Here is a 25,386-nt window from a genome sequence, read left to right as displayed (position 1 = left end):
AGAGTCTCAGACTCATTCTTTCTCCCTCCCATTTTCTTTGTGGGCTTTCTACACCTCAGTCCATGTTTAATTGCTGTTGTAGACAGCAATATAGGTTCTTGCTGCAATGTGTTTATAGGATTGCTCAGGAGTGGAGGCAGTTAAATGCTGGTGTGGACTTGGCAGAGGGTTTTCAGTGACTCATCGATGCCAACAGCCTTTTGCTAATGTTCTTCACTGGGTCTGACTGCAAATATTTCATACGCATTTGGATGAAGTTCACTTTCCTGCAGTAGAAAGGCAGACCTGATGATCTAATGGTCCCTCTGGCCTCCTGTGAGGATGCTGTACATGGTCTGAATGGAATCAGCATATCTGGCAGCACAGAGTTCTGTGTGAAGCTGAAAGATGATGCATAGATTGCTATTAAAATAAGTGGTGGAAAAAAAGGGTTCTACTGAATGCTTCAGAAACAGCATGTGATCATTGCTGTAAAAGCCATGATCTTACTACTGTTTTCTTGTTTTCCTTCCCCCTGGTGCCTGTTATGGTTGCTTGGTCTTATTTAAGATAACACTGCAAGATCTTGCAGGCTGTTCTCATCCTGGGTACCTCCGCAGGTACAGCCTGAGTCCAATCCTGTTGGTGGCCTCTGGCTGCCGCAGCAAAGGAGGGGATGAAAGAGTGGCTTGCAGCAGCTCCTCTGCTCAAGTCCAAGGTTGTGCCAGTGCATCCAGTCAGGGCTATGAATGGTTCTTCTGGGCGCAGGGAGGCTTCGTGGCCCTGGCTTCAGCTCTGTGGGGAGTTTCAAGGAGCTGTCTATCCCAGAAGAGGAGCAGGTGGGTGAATAGTGCCTGGGAGCTCCTGTACCCAAGCTCAACATGCCAGGGATTATACCTGGGAATGGATGGTGCATGCTAGCCACAGAATGAAGAAGAACCTTGGTTTGCAGTTGCTTGCTGCTGCCTGTGCTCTTTGGAGACCTCAGAGTGTACCTGGTACTTGAGGCAGAGGCTGAGATGTGGATCCAGTGCCCCACTCTGCATTTTCCCACAAAAGTACTGAGTTGTGCCTTAGGATTTTCTCTGGTACTGTGGCTATTTAGCTGTCTGAGCTATTCAATGCTCTTTCTCTTCAAAAAAGGGGAATTGGCTACTGGAAATGATCTCTGTCTGCTTTGGTCTGAGCTGGGCTGAGAACTATTTTGGATGGTGCTAAGTGGCCCATGAGCCCTGTAGCAGCACAGTGTTACAAGCAATCAAGTCTCAGTGCCTTTGAATGTTCTCAGCAATGTTTCATTTCACAGGATATGTGCTAGATGACCTGACCCTTAGGAAGGCAAATACATTATTGACATCTTCCACTGGTAAGGAGATAGAGATAGGAAAGATGATCATTTGCTGAAGGCTTGTTCGGGCATCAGTGTTAGGGCTGGGATGAGGGCATCCCATGGAACGTGACCTAGTATGAGGTTCAGCGGGACTTCAGTCTGCAAGACCCACGTGAGGACATGTCCTCCCTTCTGCTTTGACTGTTGGGTTTCTTTCCAGCTGGGAGAGCTGCTGGCCCCTCCACATGCCCATTCATCCTCTGGTCCCCCTGCAGCCCAAGCTGTCCTGGATGAGGGTGTGAGTCATGCTCCCATTTCCTTTCTGTTGTGCTTCGTGTTCCAAGGAGTGGGTAAGCAGGAGAAAACCTGCTCAGGCAGCTGCTCAATGCTTCAAAGTTCTGGTCATGGCTCTGGCTTATGTCACTGTTAGGTCTGCCAGGGGCTCGGTGTGTCACGGCACCCAGCAGCTCCTCTTGCTGGGCAGTTCTGCCCGATGCCTTGGAAGTCCTTGTTCCCTGTGCGATGAGGGGTGATCAGAGGCTGCTCAGTGTCTGCAGGTAGCTCCTCAGGAGTCACCCCCATTGTGGTGACACTAGACCTGGAGGGACCCTGCCACTTGTTTGTTCTCCAGAAGCAGCACTGGATGGAGAGGCTGAGGGCTGGACATGCCCCACAGGGGCCTCATGCTTGAGCCACATCTTTGCCTAAAGTGTTTGTGGTGTCATGTGCAGCAGGACAAATGGATGTGGAAGCCACCACTCTCTCTCAAGCACCATCCCACAATGTTGTAAACGTGCCATACTCCTTAAATTTCATGGGATTCATTCTAAATTCTTTTCAAGGCAGTACAAACCCCATGGTGTTCAAACCAGGTAAATGACAACAAAATACTTGAAGTAGAACCAGAAGTGCTCAGGAATGGGTCCCATGCAACAAAGCTCCCATGGCTATTTCCTTGCAGTTGATAGTCTTACTTAGCTGTGCCTCATGCTCTGTGAGGTCCTGCTCACTGGGCTTTCATCAGGAAATAGTTGTGGGAATAGTTCTTCTCTGCCCTCCAGCACTACCTACATGTTGTTCCTTCCAACTGCTCATTTCCAGTCTAGGAGGTCCTCCCTGCCTCCATCTCTTCCCATTCTCTCATCCAGGACCTTGTGGTAGGAAGGAACATTCCCATCCAGGTATTCCTTCTGCCCCTGCCAGGTTATCCTCCCTCCAGGAGCATTGCCCTGCTTGGTGCTGGCATCAACACCAACCCCTTCACCTGGGGCTGGCAACTCATGTCTGGGTTTGCTGGTGACACAGAGTGGCTCCGTTAAGGAAAGATTTGTGCTGAACCCAACAGGGGTTTCATGACTTCAGGAGTGGTCTTGTCTGCCCAGGCTTGGGCCCCTGTCTATTCTAGCCTCATATCTTTTTTCCCATGACTTCTGGCTTGGTGTTGGCATTGAGAGCAGCTAGCAACATGCTCCTTCCAGCATGCCTGTGAGAGATGTAGATAAAATTTAAACATTAATACCACAAAGAACTAATAGTATGATTCAAGGCCAAAACAGCTTCTCTGGAGAAGGTAGCTATTTTGCCCACAAGAAACATGATTTTCTGAATAAGTTGAGGTGGGAAAGGGCAAGGGCTTTGCTCACTGAAGAGACTGAATATGACTTCTGAGGTGTGTTTCACCTGTGCCAAAGGAAGAATGGGAGCTGTGACAGTCTAAGCAAAGGTGCTTATTTTGCTGCTTGGAGTAGAGTCCGTCTCAGGACCTTAATTATCTAAAGACCTGCTCCAGCTCAATAGTTTTCTATTTTTACTGATCAGGACACCTTGAAAGTGTTTAAGGCCTTGTGAGCTCTTATGCAGTAAATAAAGGAAGGTGTTTGTTTTTTGTTTTTGTTTTTTTTTTTTTTTTTTAAATGGATGCTTTCTGAGGATGTCTTAAGGAAGAGACTCACATCTCTTTGAGTTTACAGACAAAATGCTGGAAATTGGTGGTTTTGCCCAGCCAGAGTAGATATGACTGGTGCTAGAATTACTTTGGCTTGTTCTGCTTGCAGTAAGTTACACCAAGGGAATTTAAGTGCTTTCTCCCTATAAAAATCTGCCCAGATTAATAAAACATTGATCCTGAAGGACTAGGTAACACGTTTAAATGATGTGTCTTCTCAGACTACTTCCCTTTCCCACATGGAGCAATTGTACCTCTGCAGGCAGCTTCATTTGTGAACACCAGAACAATCCTTGGCATATCTGCCACCAACTGTCCTTGGCTCTCCTAAAACCTGAGCCCCACAGCTTGAGCCCTGGCACTTCTGGAGTCTCATCTCAGGCCATGTGGATGCAGGAGTCAGGAGTATGCCAGTTTAGAGCAGGATCTTCCTCTGACCCTGCTGTGTTCATGTTAAAGTCAACCCAGAAGACAAATGTGCATGTTTCTGTAGTTCCTGTAAATTCTGTCAGCACCTCTGACTGCCTTGTCCAGCATTAGAAATAAACCATACTCTCCACTTCTTTTCCAGAGGACTTCCAGAGCTTTCTGGCTATTTCTAAGTTTCTATCTTTTGACAACTGTTCTTTCTCATCTACCTTGACATGCAAAGGTTACCTATTTCTAAAATCATCCCTCCATGATCATTAATACTCTTGGAGAGCACCCTGGAACTCATTATTCCTTCTCATTATAGACACTAAAATATGACATGACCAGAGGAAGCAGCATTAACTGCCTGCTTGGGCATCGCAGAGCACCCCTTAGATGCCCAGCACTGTCTATGATAGCTGTATGTTGACAGTCATCCCTACCTGAAAACACATAAGAAAGGAGAGGTGGGGAGGATGTCATTTGTGTAAGGGCAGTCTAAAAGTAACTGCAGCTAAATCCTGGATTCAACACTCATGGAAATTATTTCAGCATCTTGGAATTAGTGTAGCTCTGTGCACATCAGGTAGACACAAATTTCATAGCACCAGACAGTCCTCAGCGTCCTGGGTCACTGCACTAGAGACAGATCACAAAGGCAGGACTGGAGTGCTTGCAAAGGGAGAGCAAGCTGGGGAGCGTCCCAGAGTGTGGCTTCTGATGTGCCATCCCTGCCAGGGCAGGGCTGGGCAAGGAACAGCAACAGGCAGCAGCAGTTAGGTGGAGAATGAAATGTTGTCTTCAGCTGCAGTAGCTCAGGACATTGGCAGAGGCAAAGTACTATGCCCAAAGTTGAAATCAGGCCAAATTTACACCCCAATACCATGAAGAACCATGAGATCTTTAATGATCTTTGGCTGCTGGCCTCCAATTGCTCTCAGGAGGAAAATGGTTCCTCTGAGTGCTGTGCCAGGAATCCAACATAATGCCAGTTCAAAAGGGAGCTCCTCTCTCAGGGATCGCTCACACTGCGGCATTCACAATCCTTGGGGGTTTCTTTTCCAAACACTTAAACAACTCAGCCCTTGTCACATTGGTTTTGATCTCAGCTGCTGGTCCATCTGGAAGGAAATATCAGATGCTGCAGGAAATAATTTTGTGGGTGACTCAGAGGTGATGGCTGCAGCAAGACCTCAGCTTCCCCCTCTCCTAACCACACTGCTTTGTCTCTCTGCTTAGGCCAAATGTCTGTGGCAGACAGTGTTGCCCAGGATGGACCACAGCTCCAGGCACAAACCACTGCATCAAACGTGAGTATGACAGTCTCAGCCAGTGCAAGTCTCAGGATGCACCTCTAAAAAGTGCTTGAATACGTCTGTGACCCCACACACTCCCCATACACTGTGCCAGGGCAGGAGATAAATCATGGGGTCTGTGGAGGCAGTGCCAAATCCTCACTGTGGGACTGCCAGGCTATAGGTCAGCTCTTCTTTTCTGCCAGCAAAGTTTGAGTAGAGTAATTATGGTTTTACTTCATTATTGTTATTAATGTCTATCCGTGGCAGGATCTTGTTGGGGCAGGGCATTGCAGGGGCAAATTTATATGTGAGTTTTGAGCCTTGGGCTCTCACTCGTCCTGCTTGGAGCAAAGACGGGTCTGTGAGAGTCCCAGCAGTTGGGAACTGTCACACTGGGGCTGTGCTCATGTGGGTGAGCATTGCTGATGCTGAGTGGGGAATCAGGGCTGCAAATTATCTGAGTGCTATTAACAAAAGCAATTAATGGATTTGGCACAAGGGTTGGGATGTGTGGGGCTGGACCGTGGGGTGCCTAAAATGGCATTGAGGTGCAGGGTGCTCCTGCAGTGCAAAACTGCCTGGCCAGAACCCTCTTGCCTACCCACAGAGGAAGTATGAAGTGTTCTGCTCATCCAGGCAGCCCTGGTTATGGCCCTGTGGGCTGTGGTCATTGTGGGCTCTCTGACACAGCATGGGAAGAGAAGATGTTTGGGTAGGCCCCAGTGCAATGAACACCAGAGACAAGCGAACTGTCCTCTCCATCCTCAAGAGCTCCGCAGCTCTGACTAACCCCTGCTGTGATCCCTGTCCCTGAACAGCAGGGCTGCACCACGCAGCTCCTCTGTGGGCCTTCCCCGGGCCTGCTGCTGGCCCCGTGCACCTGCTGGTCCTGGGGAGCTGCGGGCTGCGTGTGGCGCCCGGGCAGCTGAGGGGCAGGAGCACAGGCAGCGGGCCGGGCGGGAACCCCAGCCCAGAGTGGGCGAGAGCATCTGCCTTCACTTGAGTGGCAGCAGCTGCCCAGATGTTAAGCAGGGAAGGAGGCTCGGCTTTGTTTGCCGCGGGATCTCACGGCGCTTTGGCCGTGCTGGGGTAATTGCATTAGCAATCGCTGTTTGGGAGAAGGGGGCCAAGGGCTGACTCACCTCCCTTCTCCCTCTCCCCCATGCCGACAGAAGCCAAACGGTAGAGAGCGTGCTGTGCTGCCAGACAGTGTCTGTAAACACAGCGCGGGCCAGCCGTGGCAGCATCTTTCTCTCATTAGGGATTTTGGTAGGAGCAGCAGATCTGGGCTTGCAGCCACGCAGGCTGCCTGGTGATTGCTCAGGTGCTGAGCCCTTGTTCCCAAGGATTCATTAAAAGGACAGTGTCAACATGATCAGGCCTGACAGTGTCCCCCTGACCGGGGATGGTAAAGCTCAGCCAGGATTTCGGTGGAGACTGGCGATGTGTAAACATAATTTAATTCCCAGCTACCTCCCTCCCTGAGCTTTTCTGCTGGAGTTCAAGCTGCTGGAGACATACAGCTGTTTATAAAGCTGCCAAGGCAAGCTGGACAGCCCATCCCCATTAAGTTTCTGCACTGTAATGCTGTTTAATGTCTGTTCCCATGGTCGTTGATATGTGGCATATCAAGGAAGTCAGTGGGGTAGAAATGCAGCCAGAGAGAACCTCTTAAGAGTGATGAAACATGTAAGAATTGGTATTCAGGTGTTGGACAGATACTTGGTTTTCAAGGATTTGAGCCTGGGTACGGGAGACAACAATATGTCAAATTGTTGCCATAATTTACTTCCTCTCACCTACCAAGGGTGGTGGTTTCTTCCTTCACCCATGCTTTTGCAGCCACTTTATTCTTTCGATATCCCTGCATATGACTTAACTCCAGTCTTAGGGAAGTGTCTCTCTGTATGTTTCAGATTTGAGGACCAAAGTTGCAGTGAGGACTTGTGGAATTTTCAGACAGTATGTGACTGGGAAGATAAAAAGAGAAATATCTTTCACTGGAGCAACAACATCTCCTGGGAAAGTGGAAATGAACTGAGGGTGTTTAGGAGGAAGACCTTGCCTATTTGAGGGCTTGATCTCTGCCCACACGCTGCCAGGTCATCCCATTGAGCTGCATACAGGGGCTGCATGTGGTGAGGCTCCAGAGGTCTTCTTGCAGAAGGGGCCATTAGGGGTAGTGAGCTGCATCTGAATGTAGGCCTGAAGGGTTCAACCTCCTGCCTGTTTAACTTTGTTCTGGAGTGAGACTCTGGCCATTATGTTCTTCGTTTGGTGGAGAAGAAACCTCTATACACAAGCAGCCAGATGCCTCCTTGCACTGCCCACATTTTGGGGGCTGCAGTGGCTGCAGTGCACACCTGTCAGTAATTTAGCTGCTGCCCGTTAGCTCATCATGCTCAGCCTCCCTGTGTTAGTTTATCAGCCTTCGCTTTCATCAGCATTATTCATGATGGTTCTTTGCTGCTTCCAGAGATAGTACCCAGTTTTGGGCTGGGAATACAGCATGAGCTTTTTTCCTGACATGAATATTTTAAAGTTTAAAAGAAACATTTTTAAACAGTGTGTCAGGAAGGACTAAATAAACTAACGCACTTTCCAATTTTATACAGATGGTCTTGCAGTTAAGATGGTGAATAAAGGTGCAGGGATTCCAGGCTGAGTCTCTGGCTCTGCTGTGGCCTCACAGCATGACTTCAGACAGTCCCATTAGCATCCCTAGGGCTTTTCCACATCTGCAAAATGACATTCACATGCCTCATCATTTGTCTTTCTTCTGAACGGTGGCTATAGGGTTTTTTTAACCCAGGTTGTTCTTCACTGAAGTTCTGTTTCCTCTCTGTTATTCCTGCATTGCTGTTGATCTACCTCCCTGTCACTCTGCACAGATCTCACTTGTGGTAAACTGTCCATCCCTTCTGGGTGTGCTCCCACAGTCAGAGCTTTAAGTTAGAACTGAGTTTACGTACATAACTTTTCCATGAGAAAGTGGACTAAATAACCCCAGTGGTACAAGTCCTTCAGCACCTCAGTTTTCCTATGGAGGCCCTAGCTGATGGACAGGTCCCCCTGCATTTTAAATGGAACTGCACAGGAGCTGCTTACAGTGAAGATCTACATCACTCTCCTAGATGAAGAGCATGAGCAGAGCTTCAGGGACTCAGTAATCAAATGTTACCTTGCATGTCATTGCTCAACCCTGGGCCAGGTGTGCCTGCAAAGCAAAGCAAGGTTCAACTTGGTGGCATTTCCCTCTGACAGGCCTGCCTGGGTGGTCAGAGTCATGGTCCACAGTCATCCCTGCTGTGTGACCTTGCTGGGAGGACTTACCTCATGCACTAAAGACTAGACTTGATCTGTGAGGGCCCTGCTAGATGTTCTTGAATAGACTCCATTTTCTATTAGTGATACTTCAGCAGTGCTCCAAGTCTTATTCTTTTATTAAGAGTTTTGAGATGACTATTTTGTTTCCCCTAATCCCCAGCTCCTGGAACAGGTGATTGCATGAGACTCCAGTGAGAAGAAATGAATGCCTGTCATCTTATCATAAACTGTTTATAGTACCTCAAGCTGGGGAGCAACAACTCAGAGTAGCCCCTGGGGTCAGAAAACAAAAAGCAAAGAGAAAGATTTCAAATTTATATATGCATTTTAACCATCTTGTTTCTTCAACTAATGTTATGGTTTGGGGGCTAGTGATTTCACACACTTGTCACTGGCAGTGCTGCCACTGACCGATCTGCTCTCCTTATATTGCATAGCTGAACTGAGTGAAAATCAGCAAATTTTAAAGCTCTTTCAACTTCTCCCCGAGTCTGTAAAGGCAACTAGGAAGGGGATTAATCCTAGAGCTAAAATATTTCAGCTAGGGCAGCTCCCCATTCATCCTGCTTGAAGAGACCAGAAGACTAAGCCCATTCCCTTCTTCCTCTTCTTTAGGTAGACTGCCTTAGGGGCTTTTCAGAGTGCCTGGTCACTTATCACCACTTTCCCGCTGAAGAGTACAGTCTAAGGTGACTCTGTTGGTGGGAGAGGTTGTGAGAACTGCTGTGGGTCCAGGTCCCAGCATCGTGGCTCTGCAGTATTTCAGCATGTGAAGTGGTTGTTTTCAATGGCAGGCTTCCTGGGCTGGTGGCCTTTGTTAAAAAACAGGCATTTATTGGGAGATAACAGTAGGGACTGGCAGCCTATTTAAATCACAGCTGAGTTTTGTATTATAAATTACATCAACTTCTGGAGTGCCAGACTTCCCAGAGACGCTTAATTCCTGCCTGACTAGGACCTTGTCCCTGTTCCAGAGACTGCAGTGTTGGCTGATTTATTTTACTGAGAGATTTCATCAAAACCTCTGGCTTTAACCTATACAGCCTTACGTGACTTGGGGTCTCCTTTTCCTTGAGATCTCTCTCTCTTCCTGAGTGTTAACATGGTAATAAATGTCACATGAAGCATTCCTGTGAGCATATCCTTGATCTAGTTAGGAAAAGCTGATGGCAGGCTAGTTTTGGGATGAAGGAAGGCTTGTGGGGGCTATGCTGCTGTGAAAGGAATTCAAGTGTCTGCATAAGGACTTTTCTCACTTGATGACGGCAGGATGATGTGTGGATGGCACATGAGGAACGAGCTGTCTGTATGTTTGTTGTCCAGAAGCAGTGTTTCTCAAAGGCATGCTTGTATCTCACAGGAGTGGAGAGCACAGCCAGAAAGGCTGCGACATGCTCATGAAAGCCCTGTAGCCGTGTGTAAAGGTGGTGAGATGCCCCTGCAGTCTCCCTGGGGTAGTCCTGGGAGAGGGGACTTCAGCAGAAGCAGTGGCTTCATGGGTTGAAACCCATTCACAGGGCTTCTGTGTGGCCTGAGGTTAGTGTCCACCTTGTATTGTCCAAGGTTTGATTCCCCTTTGACCAGCTGGCACCTTCTTTCTTTGAAGGACAACACTGTTTTCCAGTGCCTTTTCAATTACCCTTGCTCAGAACAATGAGCCCAGTCCTACTGGAGCAATCTGTGGATTCCTGGCTGCCACTGCCTGGGTCATAAACCCAATTTGGCATCTGTTGACTTGGGAAGTGTTAGGGTCCTGTGTATAATTAATAGCACTTTCCTCCCGGGGCACAAACTGAAGCTGATGTGCTGTAATTAGGAACACACAGGCTCAGAGGTTGATTTAGGCATAAGGTTAATGAACTGTAAGTCCCTGTAACAGTGGAGGAATTTGAGTGACTCCAAAATCAGCTGTGAAAGGAAAGCTGGAAAGCACTAAAGGGGACAGGTCGGGGGCACTGTGCAAATCAGACCCCAAAACAGACTAAAGGTAACAAGCAATCTGTTGCTTTGTGAATTAGGACCTATTCCTGTCCAGAGCACTCTGGGCAATGCTGGCAGCCATGTGCTCTCTGCAGGCCATGCTGCTCATTTCTGAACTTTCTGAAATGAGCCTTGCAGGAGAAGAGCTCTGCAGAGACCGGTGCAGAGTATAGAGGTGACCTTGTGTTAGGGGCTGACAGCAGTTGTAACACCAAGACTGTGAAGGTCCCCTGCCTATAAAGATGAGATGGGACTGTCCCAGTTGTGCTGCCCCAGCTGGGTGTCACCACCATGGGGCTGAAGTCCTGTGTCCACTAACTGCCTTTCTGTGTCTCCTCAGCTGTCTGCGACCCGCCATGCCAGAACAAGGGCTCCTGCAGCCGCCCCCAGGTCTGTACCTGTCGCTCAGGCTTCCAGGGCTTCCGGTGTGAAGAAGTTGTTCCTGAGCAGGAGTACCACCCGCCTGGTGCCGCTGCTGCCTTCCAGCCCCCCACAAGCTCCCTCCGGAGGAGGACCAGCACAATAGGGCGGGATGCCTCCCCGCAAGGGGCTCAGGCGCCCATCCCACGGCACGTCCCAGCTGTGTAAGTCAAACCTGGGTCCTGGCATGATGCTCGGCCGATCCCTCAGGCAAATAACACCTTGGTCGGCTGGGCCACAGTCTCTGCTTCATGAGACTAGGCAACTTGGCTCTTGATGAAAACTCCCCCATAGGCTGTGGTAGCTGACATAAGGGGGTCAGGTCCTGCTGTCCCTCCGAGGGACTCAGTTTGTTTCTAGCACTTTGTCACAGTCCCCTGGCATACACAGGAATGAGATGGGCTAATGATGATCCCATGAGGAAGGAGAACTGTGAAGGTCATCAGTTTGCGCTTGTCCTGTTGGTGAATGGCCTTCATGGTAGCAGCAGGGTGGACAGAGGAGTGGTGGGTAAATCTCTTTCCCAAGAGGATATGTTTAGAGCAATATATCCAGGTAGTACCCACAGAAGAGTACATACATCTGAGATGTGCTTGCAAGTGCTGGTATTAGCAAAATGATGACACTCACAGATGTCTCCTGGCAGACTCTAGCAATTATTGAGCCATTTGTTCTATATTTCTGAGTAATTTTGTTTTGGTTTGGGTCATTTTGGTACCCAGGCAGTTGCCTGCATATTGGGTACAGGAGCAAAGGTGGAGCTGTTGGAGCTCAGAGATCCATGCAGGGGGGACTGTGAGGGGTGTGTTAAGCTCAGGATGACAACTGTGGCATCATCTGGTCTTTTCAGAGAGGAAGGACCTAGCACTTCAGTGCACCTGCCTCAGATCAATGCTGAGATGCTCCTGTACCTGAGCTACCACTGCTTCACAAAACTTTGTGTTTTGTGACATCCTGCTGGAGCTGGAGCTGTTTTTACTGAATGAGGCAGTAAAGATGAAAGAGGTGTCTTTCTCTAATAAGCACTGCTACTGTGCCAGCAGCTTTTTGGGGATGGAGCATTGAGAGCATTGAGTGCCTGCTGCTGTACAACAACCCATACATATTATTTGTCTGGGGTTTTCTAGACCATCTGCACTTCTCTGTAAGAGTCCATGAACATGGGAGCAAAGTGTTAGACTGCATCACCCCTAAAGGCCCCTGTGTTTCTTGGAGCTGTTCTCTCAATTGCTGGGCCAGAAAGACTGGTTTTGTTGGTAGCCACTAAAGCAGAGCATTTTCTCATGGCTTCCAGCAGGAGCTCCTCATTCACAGTCAGTAAGACATTGAAGCAAATTACAGGTGCTTAACCAGGAGGTAACTTCAGTTTCTCCTTTGCTTCTCTGAACTTTTGGCTTTCTCTGTCAACATAACATGGAGCTGTCTGAGGAGAGGGCAATTTGGCTTTTGTTTTTCTATTTTCCTGCAGGTTGTTTCCAACGTGCCCCTTGCCCCTACAGTAGCTACTGCCTTTCTGTCTCTTTTGAAGCAGAGGCAATGCATGGGCTGGAGACAATTCTAGACCCTTGGCTGTCAACAATTTTGGAGAGGCTCAAATGACTGGCAAAGATTTTACTGGCACCAAGTAGTTCACTGAAGCTGACATATCTTGGTGCCCAAATCAAAGACTATCTGATAGAAACCAAATTCAGGAAAGGCAGAGGTGATGCTGGCCGGGAGAAGTGGCCAAGCCCCTGTCATTGCTGCTCTAAGAGAGACTTGCTGCCCAAGTGAGCATACAGCCCTCTCACGTGTCTGTAATCCTGGGCATTGCTGATGAGTTTCTCTGCAGTGAAGACCTCCTCCTACCCCTCTATGCTACCACTCTGTGCGGAGGGACTGGAGGGGAGGGAGAGCAGTGTCCTTGGAGATACAGCACCTGTTGAAGGCTTTCCCTGTAAGGAACATGACCTCAGGCTCCGCACAGAGGACGGAGGGCTGTGCAGGCACTGGCAGAGCATTCTTGCCCAATCAGTCAGACATAGCAACTAGTGATCGCTGAGCTGGGATTGCTGAATGCCCAGCTGCCTGACGTACCTTAAATCCTCTGGCACTATCCCAAGGAAATGGGACTCCATTGAGGACCGTGCTGTGCTGTTCCTCCTTCTCTGCCCATGAAGGCCATAGGATGTCACTTTTATCCCATGCTTCAGCAAGAGAATTTGACTATCGTCCTTTGCAATGGCCACAGGTAGGACACTTGGACATGTCCACCACTGACTGCCTTCTGGAGATGTCCTGAAGGATTTGCTGAAGCTGCTATGTGTCTCTCCAAGAGGGAGTTGTCACCACCCCTCCGAGTGCTGTGCTGCCCAGGCAATGTTTACCAGCCCTGCTTTGCAGGCAGGTGGAGGGCTGCCTGCACCCTGGCACTGGTCTGCATTGAAATGCCTCTCTTCAGCCCCTGAATGTTCTTCTGTACAATTCAATCGCTTGGATTTTTTCTGTGGTCTGTGGAACTTATAACATGGTGTGGTACTGCATAACTTAAAAGTCTTGTTGCTGTTAGAAGAGTTATTTCTCCAAAGTTTTTGAGTGTCCCTTTCATCATTCCAACTTCTGGGCTAGCTGCAGAGCCTGTAAGAGTAAGCATCTGCAGCCAGAGGCATGGTCTTGGCCATGCCCTCCCATTGCTTCACTTGTTGGTCCCCACTTGGTCTCTGGGTGAGTTGGCTCAGTTCAGTAAACCAGCAGAAAAATGAACACAGCAAAGTCAAAGATAATTTTCTGCCACTTCAGTGGACTAAATTGGCTTATTGGAAGATCATGAGACCAGAAGAATTGGACAGAATTGCAAATCTGGCAGTGAAGGGGAGGAAAGGAGGGGTAGGGAAGTCACTTCTCTAGGTTGGTTATTTGTCTCATGAAACCACACTCTTAGACTTGTCTGAACTTGCAGTGACAATATCATCTCTTTCCACTGAAGTACTTTCTGTGCTTTTGCATGAAGCTTTCTTCATACAGTTGGGCTGTAGAAACAAAAGCAAGAAGTTTGTCTTAAAAGAGCTAGGTAGTGGTTGTTCATGTTTGCAAGTATGAGGGTTGGTTTTTAGGCACTGCAAACTCAGAGTTGCATTCACTGGAGTTCAGTTCACTGTCAAGTGTGAGAGGAGCAGCTTGGCTTGTCAGGTCCATGATCTGCTCCCAGATGAGGGTGGGCTGTGCTGGTGGACACTGACTTTTTCTAGTCAGCCTGGCATGATTTCACAGGAGCTGGCTTATTTGTCTGATTTGTCAGTAAGGAAGAGGTAGAAGAAGTTCTTGAATGGTTCAGTGGATGGAGGAAACTGGTGATTCTAGGTCAGTGTTGTGAGAAGACTCTGAGTCCCAGGACAAATACCCAGTCCCCAGCCTCCCTGTACATTTGCATTGCTTACAAGCAAGAGTTGCACATGAGTAGGAGCTTATAGACATCTAAGCCTTGTCTTGCTGTTCCAAGACAGGAAATCAATCCTCATATGAGTGAATTTGCATTCTCTTTTTTTTTTAAATTTGCATCTGTATTGCCTTTGCTTGTGTTTGTTTGTGCAGAGCTAACTATTAGAAGCTCTGAAGCCATGCACTAGAACAGTACTATATTAGATTCCCTATAAACATACAACAAAACCCATGAATCCTCCACAGAGACCTGGTCTCTAAGAAGTAATTGGGTTGCTTTTGGTTTCAACGTGTTCTGAAGGGAGTCTTAAGAGAGAGAGTTAAGAAAGCAGCCAGATGAATTAGTTAGGAACTGCCTGGACCAAAATATTCCCCACTTACCTGAGTGATGGGACTGCTTTAAGATTATTTCTTGTCCTCATCTAGCTGGACTTGCTGCTCACCATGACTGCACCTTCATTGTGGGGAGTAACGTGGTCTGGATGTAGGAAATCTTTGGGAGTCTGTAGGAGCCCATAAAGTGTTGGTGAAGAGCGTGACCAGATAGCTGCCTGTTTTCATGGTTCTGCTTCTGGTATGTACATGCTTCTGGTTCTGCTTCATGCCCTCCAGAGCCACATTAACCTTCTGTGGCTTCCCTGCCAGGAGAGCCCAGGAAGCGCAGCTGGGACAGCAGAAGATGTTACTGTCAGTCCTCTACCCTCAGGGGACCTCCTCACCCTTGGTGAGAACTGGCAGCTCCTTGAGCAACAGGGCTGTACCAGTCATATGCAACTGGTTGTACTGGTTGGTTGGCATTTTCACCGGTCAGTTGTGAGGGCTAGTGAATGGACCTGTGGGCATTCCCACTGTAGCTGTCATAGATCCTTTTCTGGGTGTGCTGGCAGTCTTGGAAAGATGTGGATGTGAAGGTCAGCTGAAATGTTGTGCTGAGCGCAGGCATCAGAGCTGCGGAGTTACATGTAGCCATCAGTGTTTCTGTTTGGAGAGGTACGGGGTAAGAGCCACTCCATCCTGGGCTTGCCTCTGTGATGTGCATTCTCTCTTCTTCCTGGGACTAAAGAAGAAGATGTATTCAGTCTTACTTGAGCTCAACTCTTGCCAGGGAAGGACAAGGCCAGGAGAAGGCCAGCTCTGGGTCTACTTGCTGACACCAGAGCTGGTGATACTCCAATTGTCATCCCTGGAAATACAGGCTAAGCAATGAGTACCACTTCCCAAGTCCCTTCAGCAGTCTGTGGCTCAGTCAGGTGTCCGAGAGAGCCTGTGGAGACTTGTTAGCTGCTGCAGAAGCTGAGAGGCCCCCATTCTGTGCTGGGTGGAACAGCAAGTACTCTGGAGAGCAAAATCCTGGGGCTGTTAGAGGCCCTCCCAGCATGGACTAGCTGCAAATCCTCCCTCTTCTTGATCTCAGCCTGAATCTCTGCCTGGAGAAGCAAAGCCCTGATGGATGATTGTGCGGGTGGAGTTGCACCTCAGCCCAGAAGCCGAGCTAAATGGAAACAGCTTTGTTTTCCTAAGGCTGGAGTATCAGCAGAATTCATGTTTATTTAGCAAGGAGTGGAAAGGGTTTGTTCCCTTGCCCCTTACCCTCAGGATGGCTGACCAGATGCCTTTGACTCTGGGCAGTGTGTGTGGAGGGTCCTGTTGCCGCCACCTGAGCAGGTCCCTTCTGCCAGGAGTGTTGTGCATAAATCTGTAGCCAGCATGTATGCAAGGGAGCTGTGCTGCCTGGGTGGGAGGTATGTGCTGGGTGATGGCTGCTTGCAAAGCAAGGCATCCTTCCTCTGGGATGAGAAGCAGAGATGTCTGGGACCTGCAAAACATTCCCCCAGTAATGCAGGCAAGGGAAAAGGACATAGCTGTGGTGTAAGGTGCTGAGACACTGTGCATACAGCTTAATGCAGTTAAGCTCTTGAGGGCAGGGAGCTTCCTCTGAGAGGGTTCTGTTTAGGCAAGGCAGTTGCTGGGAGTTGCCTGGTGTTTTCAGGATGGAAAAGGAAGAAGGCTGAGTTGCAACATGCCTGGCCCACTGATTTCTGATCTCAGACTCTCCTCTGCAGCACCCTGGAGGAGACATCTCCTCCCTTCCTGATGAGAGGAAGTGCTATATGCAGCCCTTGAGGAGCTGGGGCAAGTGCTCCTGGCCTGGGAACACTGGGAACCTCGTGCCAGCAGGCAGTCTCTGCCAAAATCTCTGTTCTCTCTCCTGGAAGCAAAGGATTAGAACAGCAGGGAGCAAGCAGATCTTGGGTGTGTGGCAGAGGTTGCTGGATGGAGAAAGTGTATTTCCCCCCATTTGAAAATTGTTCTCTTTCATTTGAAAATCCTGTCCTGGTGGTAGTCAAATGTCAAGCATGATCCTTTGCAAAGGGGAGTGGAGCCCATGTATGGATACAAAGCTGTCTGCCCTGGGGTCGCCACTTAAAACACGACATTGAAAACTGTGGCTTGGCAAAATCAGCTTGATGAGCTTGTTGTCATTGAGGACTAGCAGACAACAAAAAGTTCACTGCAAGGTCACTTGCTTTTTAAAGATGCTGCTCCAAACAGAGGCAGATTTGTCTTAATTGTTAAAGCAGGATCTGGAGCCTCCTGTCTTGCCAGCTTTGAACTTTCCATGTTCATCAGAAAAAAGGGAACTTGCTTACTGCCTTACTTGGGTTGCTGATGAGTGTCCAGGACTGTTTGTCCACCATACGTCTAGCACTAGGAGGAGGTCTATTATTGGAATAGATTACCAATATTACAGATGGGACGTGCCTTGGCTTGCCTGGCCCTGCGTCTGAACCAAACAGCGGCAAGTGAGGTGTCTTACCTCAGAGACACTATTGGCTAGCTGGATGTTGTGGCAGGGCAAGTGAGGACAAGCCCAGGCATGCCAGAGCCCCTGGTAGCGGCGGGATGGAGTCTTCCTCTGGCAGAGGGTCTGCTCTTACTGACAGAGGTGCTTTAAGGTGATGGTGAAGGAAGGAGTCGGCTCTGATAGAGGGTTTCAATCCAGAGATTTTATTCTGGCCCTTGAATCTAGCAACAGCTCTAACAGAACTCCCAACCGCGTGGTCTGCTCGCCCTTTTACCTGGGGATGAAGGGGAGGGGACGGAGAGGAAACCCACCAAGCAGGTACAGGGCAGGCAGGTCTCAGGTGAAAGGGACGCCTGCATGCGCCAATGGCCCCCAGGGGTGGAAGGCATCTTTTGAACTCTGCCAATCACTCGACGCCCTCCTGGAATGCCAGGACTGACAGACAGCACTCAGCAGGTGTCAGGGTGGGGGGAAAGGAGAGGTGATTGGCACCTGAGGAAGGACCGGGATAACTGGGGCAAGCTATGACATCACAACAGTCTATACTAGCTACATACTTATTGAATGCATTTTTGCTTTTCTGCTCACTTATGACTGTCACTTAGTCCACATTTATGAGTGTTACAATTTATTAGTATCCAAATATCAGAGAAAAAAAAAAGACAGCCCTTGATGAGAAGCATCCCCCTGTTTAAGTGCATTCCTGTGGCATAGGCTGTGGCAGCTTTCCCACTTCATTTGGTATGGGACCAACCCAGGAGATCCATAGAACATGATGTTGAATTCCTGGGGTAGAAAACTGGTGCCAGCCTTGTGCCCCTACAGTGTCTATGCTTGTAACTTGAATGGCATATTTTCTCAGTGCAGATAAGCCCTAACTGCAGCTTTCTAAGGTGTTTCCCTTTGGCAGTATGGTTTTTACAAGGTGGCCAAACATTTACATTCCTTGATCCAAAGCCAACTTTGAGTAGATATCTGAGACATAGTTAAAAAATTGAAACTAAAAAGCCAGTGCCACTCCGGGTGAGAATATGTGAAAAGGAAAATATGTCACTCAGGACAATGAGATCTCCATAAGCTCCAGATCTAGGCCCCTTTCCTGCTTTGATATAGTCAAAAGTCCTTGGCAAGCTGGATGAGAAGCCTAAAGGAAAAACTCAAGCTACTCAAGAGGAGTGTAAATGCCATTTTTCCTATATAAAAAACTCCTATTTTTAGGTTACATTATATACCTTCTCTAGTCTGGCACCAAATTCAGTTGCTTTATTTTCTAGTGTTTTAAAGCTGTCAGCACCCTTCTGGTTTATATGCTTTATGTATTTACTTTCTGGGGGGTTGCATACCCTTCAGAGCAGCAGGAGAATAGCTGGCTTTCAGGCCCCTTTTCAAAACTCCAAATATGGTCTTTACATTAGACCTGGTTTTGCTGCACCTCCTCGGGAGTCATTCCTGTAGCTTAACGCAGCCTTTAGGCAGTTCAAATGCACTTTTCCTTCTATCTGAAAGAGGAGTGCTGCTACTGTCACCTCAGTCTGAGATTCCATGCGAGAGAGCAGGGTGCAGAGCAAATACATTGTACATGTGGTAGGTAAGGTAGTAGAGAAAATCCAGTTTATAGCCTATTTTATATACTATACATATATCATTTGGGACATTTATGACAATACAATTTATATAGCAGTTGTATAAAAAAGAAAGTTGTTAGAAGAGCACTAAGGCCATATGATCAAATGCTGGGAAGAGTTTCCCTAATGCCTGAATTTGGATTGCCATCTATCTTGCTTTCAGCTCCCTTGTGCCTGTGGATTGCTGCAGTTTCTCATACCTGACTATGTGTTGCCTTTTTTGGCTTAAACTGGTACTTCACTAAAATCAAAAGCTACTTTCTTTAGTTGCGAATGTTTCACATAAATCACCAGTGCTAGCAGGAAACAAGGGATTAATTGAAGTTGATTTCATACAAGAAGTGGTTGAAATGAAGATCTAAAAGTCTCCATATAAAATCTACTTGTTCTCTTTTCCTTTCTTCAGAAGCATCCTGAGAAATGCTGCCCTGAGTTCTTGGTGCTTGGTGGGATCAGTACCTTCCTCTCCACACCACCTCATTTTTTTTTCCACCTGTGTGAAGGCTCTCATTTAGGCAGAAACTAAACATCTAGGCAGGAATTTAGAAAATATTCAGGCTGGAAAAATCTTATCTGTTACTTTTGAAGGAAAAAATATCCTCTATGCAAGGAAGAAATCTGGAAGGAGAGGCTAAGATTTTTCAGGGTAGAAGTGAAAAGCAAATTAGTCAATGGAGGGTAATACATGTGGTGCATACCAGGGACTGACAGTGCTTAGGACCCAAGTCAGATGAGTTTTTTTCCCTGTACACCCTGGGGTCCTGCTCTGAGTCAAGGTATTCTTTATTGCCAGAAAAGATCTTGACAAATTGGAAAGAATTTGGAAGGAGGGAGGGAGGGAGTTGAGTGGAATGGTTAACAGACCCACATCTGCAAAACTGAGCCAAGTGTTGGCCTTGGAGGATGAGGAACATACTTAGAGGCTGAGGCTATCAGGATGGGGCAGAGTGTATTAGGTTGCCTGTAGCCTTGGCAGGCTAGCCATGGTAATTTTTCAATGGTATGCCTTTCTAAAAAGCAATGTGCCAAACTATTCCAGGGATGTAATGACAGGTTGATAATGACACTGGAGCTTTGCCTTCTGCGTGACTTTGGAGCTCTGCTGTTGCAGAACTGGAGTCCAGACACTGCCAAAGCAGGTGCAGGGCTCCACATCCCTTCTCAATGAGGAGTCTGGGAAACCTTTTCCTCCCTTATAGTCCTTGGTGTGGGTACTGAGTGCTACATGAGAGAGGTGTGGAGCAGATTCATGGTCATGGTACTCCTGAAGTCACTGGCTTTGCCATCAGGCATCATGCTTACATGGCCAGGAGTGTTCCTGGTTCCCAGACACCCACCAGCCATTTGGCTAGTGAGCACCTGGAGGGATGGAGCCAGTGCAGAGCAGTACAGACTAAAAATCACCAGGATGCTCATTCCCTGATCCTCGGCAGGGATGAGACTTCAAGAGTGGATAGCAAAGGTGACATCCCAACTCAGCTCTCATGGATTGAGTGCTGCAGGTGCAGGAATCCTGTGTGTGGCTGGGAATGGAGCAATGTGAGAAGACCTAACAAACTGAGGTAATAGATCCAAAGGCCAGCACATCCTGTGGGGTGTTTAACCATGATTTTAGCTTAAAATATGTCTTAGATCTCCAGTGTTCCCAGGATGAGTGGGAGACCACCTGCTGTAGATGAAAAGCCTTCACTTCTTCAGATGAGAGCGCTACATACATCTCTTCACGTTGTTGCTCTCACGCTGCGTGTGTGTGTTCAGCCACTAACTCCTCACCCCACTCACATGCCTGGGATGAGAGAGGCTTTTCCAGCCCTCTCCCTGTCCTGTGCAGAGCAGTGGGCAGGCAGCTGGCTCCCCCCACTCCCAGGGTGCATGTGGGTGCGAGGATGAATAGGCTAAAGTGTTTTTTCAGGGCTTTGAAGCTGGCAGCCTAGCGAAGAGAGTGGGTGTTGCTAGTCAACAAGATGGAAATGAAACTCAAATGTGCTTGTTTTCTCACTGTGTTATGGGGAAGATGAGTGACCTCCCCGCAGCCAATGCTGAGCTTTCCTCTGGCTAATGTCTATGCAGCAGGTTTCATTAGATGGCAGCCAGGCCCTCAGCTCGCAGCTGTTGTGTCTTGTGGAAACAGAGGGCCCTTTGAGATGGAGGTCTGTGTGCTTGTGTGCACAAGCACAGGTTGATATGTTGTCCTCTCCTGTTGTATGTCGCTGCCATAAATACAGATCCTTCCCTGCCAGGTAGGACCCTGTACTGGGGTACTGGGGAGTAGCAGAGGGGCAGAGGAGGCGTTGCTGTGCCTGGTGGGGGGTTGAAACCTCGGTGGGGTGGTCACATTGCATGACTGAGAGCCCAGCTGTGACTATGGCAGCAGCTTATGCCGGAGTTTGTGATGGTGCACAGGCTGCGGCCGTGGCGTGATGTCTGCAGTAGGATGGTGACACTGATGGAGACCTGCATGTGATGGCAGCTGTTAGGATGCTTCTGGATGTGTCTCTAATCGCTAAGGTGTGAGACTGCCTGTGTGACTGTGTTTGGCAGCAGTGCTGTGCCTGTTGATTGTGCTGCTCCGCACCAGCCCCTCCATGCAGCAGGGGAACCAACTGAGGCAGCTTTCTCATTGTTCCAGCCCAAAGGAGTGTGCAGCTGAGCACCACAGGCCAGCCTGGGCAGTTCTGCCAGAGAGGTGGTAGCTTGCCTGGTCTCCCTCACTGTATAAATCCCTGTTTTAGTCTATGGAGTGCTCAAGGTATGGCCCAAATGTGGCATTTGTAATCAAGTAACCTGGCATGGTTCCTCTGTTGGCTCCACTTGGAGCTCAGAACAGTTGCAGGCTGCATTTTTATTTTTGGCTTTGGCCTGCACTTCAGCTCTGGAGACAAGCAGATTGCAGACAGCTCTTTATCACATCTGGCATTTGGAAATCATGATTCTGGCCATTTTATGGGTCAGCACTATGGTCTGATGGATCCAACCATGAGCACAATCTGCAGCTCCTGGTGACCACCTGATGCCATGTCCTTGAGCAGGGAATGTTTCTCCAGCCTTGCTGGGCCAGGCAGGTGCTGTTCCCATGCTTGGGAGAGTTGGACTTCTTCCAGGGAGTCAGTTGCTCGCTGCCTAATACATGAGAGCAAAGAAGAGCATTCAGCAGAGTGGCAGGTGGCATGTGTGGCACATGTGGCAAGGGAAGGGCATTTAATGTCAGCAGAGAGCTGTGTGGAGGCATGTGAGCAGCCACTTTGGCTAAGGAGAAAATTGGATCCCAAGAGACTGGTTAAAAAGAACTTGTTAGTTGTCTGTGAGCTTAGAGGGGTTCAGTTACGTATGTGGTGTCTGGCAACTCCTGAACAGATAAAATTAGAGTTCACAGCCCTCTCCCTCTCAGTTCTCACACAGTACATGGCAGGCTGGGAGCCAGCTAGGATGGCTCTGCAGCACTGGCACTGCTTTGGGGGCCAGAAGAAGGAAGATGCCGGGGTGGTGGTGGTGGGGTGTGAGCTTAGTGGCATGAAGCAGACAGCTGGTGACTCTGCTGTCCCATGGACTTGCACATCTGTTGCTACAGTTTGTAGTGAAAGATTCAGAGAAATCTTGGCCAGCCACTGGCACATATGTCAAGTGGAGCAGGCAGCTGGAGTTACCACTACAACATGGCGCAGGTTAGAGCTCAAAATAAGAGCCATGTGGGCTCTTGTGAGAGCTTCTTAGTCGCTGTGGTAAGGGATAGGGCTGGCACCTGGGTGCTGGACTGACATGACTCTTGGCATGTGCCAGTGACAGAGTATAATGTGCATCAGGGAGCCTAACACATGTTCCTGGCCCTGCAGCCCCACTTTGTGAGTGCTGTTTGTGCCCTCCCACTCAAAGGCAAAGGGTGTCATCAGTGACACTCTGCCAACAACAGCTCTAGAGGTCTTGAAGGGGAAGAAAGATTTGGATGACTTGCACCTTGATGCCCCTGTGATGGTCAGGGTGCCTGTGTCTTTTGTCCCATCTTGGCATCTGACTGTAGGTGTCTGTGGATTTGGCACAAAGGCACCGAGCGGTCATTCTTGTGGCCTTCATGGTACATAGATTCTGCTTGGCTCTCCCAAGAAGGTCTTATGCCTGTGGGAGGCTGGCAGCTGCTTCTCCTGTGCAGGAGAACTTCCCTTACCTTCCATCAAATGCTGGGGAGCATGGGCTTCAGACTTCCCTCATTTGAATGGGAGGTACCAGGGCTGAAGACACCAGCAGGAGAGACAGCAGGCAGGTTTCAGTGGTATTTCTGCTGCCCTTGGAGATAATAAACTGAGCCATTATTATGGACATAATGTGGGTGGACTTGAAGTCAGGTACCTTGTATGGTGTGGTTTTTCCCCTCCTCCCAGAGTCTTAACAGAGCTGTCTTCCTCGTCAGCATGTTTGTGAGCTAATTGATAATAAACTTGAGTGGTCTCTACGCAATGCCTCTCCTGTGCTCCTGTGCCGGGGCCTGCCGACTGAGCCATGAATCCTTGCTGCCTGCTGAGGAACTTATTTGGAATCCAAGAAAGGGGAAGTTTCTGGTTTGCAGTCAATTTACTGCCTTCCAAGGCTGGCTGCTTCTCTTTCCCCCATAGACACAGATGCTGGTGTTAAGGCTGCCCATTCTTCTGTTGTGCTTTAGTGGAAAATCAGCAACTGCTGAGCATTACAAAGGGGGAAGTGAATCACTGATTTTGGTCCCTGTGGCCCCAAGCAGGGAGGGCATCTTGCCAGAGGGACAGGCAGATGGACGAGACAGACACCAAGTATATTGTTCAGCATTTTAAATCCAGGGGAGAACCTGCCTGTTGCCCTGGCAGGTTATCAGGGACTGAGCATGACTCAGTCCCTGTCCTGGCTGAGCCCACTCATCTTGGAGATGCACATGCAGGCTGCAGTCTGGAGTAGCTGGGGTGGACTTACCAGTGCTGCAGTGGCTGCCCTCCATGGGACTCTGCTCCCAGCCCTGTGGGCAGCACGTGTCCTTTCTGGCTATTTGGAGACAGCAACTGCATCCCAAGCAGCAAGCTGGTTATATTTGGAGAGATGGAGCTTGTTGGGCCCTGAGATGGAGTTTTCTGGACCCTGGGAAGATAGTTTCTTCTCTGAGACCTGCTTATCTTCAGATTTGTTTTGGCCAGTGCTATTGTTGCCCTTCTGAGAATTGCTCCTTAGGTCTCAACAGTCTCTGTCATCTCTCCCTGATCTTTAGCATGAACATCAGAAGATTTGTTTCCAGCTGGAAAAGTAAATTTCCAATCGTCATCTCTCCAGCCCTTTCATTGTCTGGGGTTAGTGCCCCTCCCTGCTGACCACACTGCCCAGGAGTCACTCTCTCCACAGTGCCTCAAGCCATCCACCCTGCTGTGGTCTGTCAGGCTTTGGCTGGGGAGAGGGTGAGGCAGGCTGGATGAAAAATCAGTAATACTCTTGTGGTACTTGGCTCTGCATTTCTTTTACACAAATAGAAAAAAACCCCACCGTTTCCCAGCTCACTAGCACTCTGGCCAAAGTCAACAGTTGGATGAAGAGCAGCCGATAGAAGCTAAATCCAGGAAAGACTGAGGTGTTGCTGCTGGGGAGAGGGAAGTGCTTTGAAGAGTTTGCCACCTTTGCCTCCAGCTCCAAGGAGGATGCCTGGTGTTAAGTCACTAAGAGAACAGTTTGCCCACCTGTACTCCCTCTGGCTTTTGCTTACCCAGAGAACTATGGTCATCAGAAGTGATCAGAGATTTGAAAATGCTTTCTATATACAGTGAGTTAGGAAAATAGTGTTGTTTTCTGCATACCTCAGTCTCAGTGATTTAGACTTGGTTATTGTGACTGCATATCTAATCTTGAAATTGCAGGCTTTAAAAAACCCTGTGGTTGATTCAGAAAACAGAGATCCTCCTATCCATCTGTGCAGTTTCTGGGAGTCTGCCAGCTCAGTCCTCAGTGGAGTGACAGGAGATCACTCACCTGCTCTGTGCAGAGAACGGGCACCTTGTAGGTTCATCTGGCACTGGCAGGAGAGCCACGATATCCATAACATACCATATTTTTGTACCTTCTCTACCCTGCTGAGACTAAAGTAAATATAGAATAGAGTGCAAGTGGTACCAAAATTCATTGAAAACAAAATGTTTACACGCAAAAGAGCTGTGGCGATGTGTGGGATCACTTGCTGAATGAAATACAAGTGTTATTTAGGTCCTGCAGGGATATGTAGCACTAGAATGTAGGGGACCAGACCTCCCTTAGTTCTCTTGTGTCCTAAGGCTTACAGAGAATCCAGGTCATTGACCTGCACCTCAGAATAGGGCAGCTAAAAGCACTTGTTGGATAGTTTCAAACTGTTGCAGATGTGGGTCAGTCTGTCTGCACAGCTCCCTCCCATCCCAAATCTCTTAATTTTGATAAGCACCCAATACCTATAGGTATTTCCATGTGAAGGTGACTGAGGTCTCTCAGCTCTCAGCTGGACCTTTCAGCTGGTAGAAATCAGCAGGATCGCTCACACCCATGTTCCTGGAAGGAGAACTCTGCTCCCTCTGCCTTCCCTCCTTGGCCCATGTTCTGTCCTGGACCACTGCCACTGTGAGATCCAGAGGTGGGTGCTACAGGACAGCCCAGAAGGAGAGGTGTCCTAGGAGTCTGCCTGCTGATTTTGCCCTACAGGCTGTGCCTGACACAGAGAAAGTTGTCAGCAGCTCTGATGGATGAAGAGCAGGCAGTTGTCTGTAAAAGAAGAGACCGCTGCCTCTTTGCAGAGATGTGTGCTGGCCATGTGCCTGGCTGAAGGAGTGGAAGTGGGTGATACCATTTTGAGGGAGGCTGTAAGACTGAATGAATATGAG

General features: G+C 48.6%; 1 protein-coding gene across 3 annotated transcripts in view; it reads left to right on the top strand.

Moving 5' to 3' along the window:
* Positions 1-25,386, top strand: part of LTBP2 (latent transforming growth factor beta binding protein 2) — a 72,502-nt gene that overhangs the window by 3,843 nt on the left and 43,273 nt on the right. Inside the window, exons 2-3 of one of the 3 annotated variants that reach the window (XM_038138120.1) lie at positions 4,905-4,975; positions 10,611-10,854. The exons of 1 other annotated variant lie outside the window; for it this stretch is intronic. In XM_038138120.1, coding sequence (XP_037994048.1) covers positions 4,905-4,975; positions 10,611-10,854 — 315 coding nt within the window. The remainder of the gene's footprint in view (positions 1-4,904; positions 4,976-10,610; positions 10,855-25,386) is intronic. One more of the 3 variants, XM_038138122.1, reaches the window with a different exon arrangement.

Source organism: Motacilla alba, chromosome 5 (assembly GCF_015832195.1).
Source record: "Motacilla alba alba isolate MOTALB_02 chromosome 5, Motacilla_alba_V1.0_pri, whole genome shotgun sequence".
NCBI classification, from domain to species: domain Eukaryota; kingdom Metazoa; phylum Chordata; class Aves; order Passeriformes; family Motacillidae; genus Motacilla; species Motacilla alba.
This window is presented reverse-complemented; position numbering and strand designations above follow the sequence as displayed.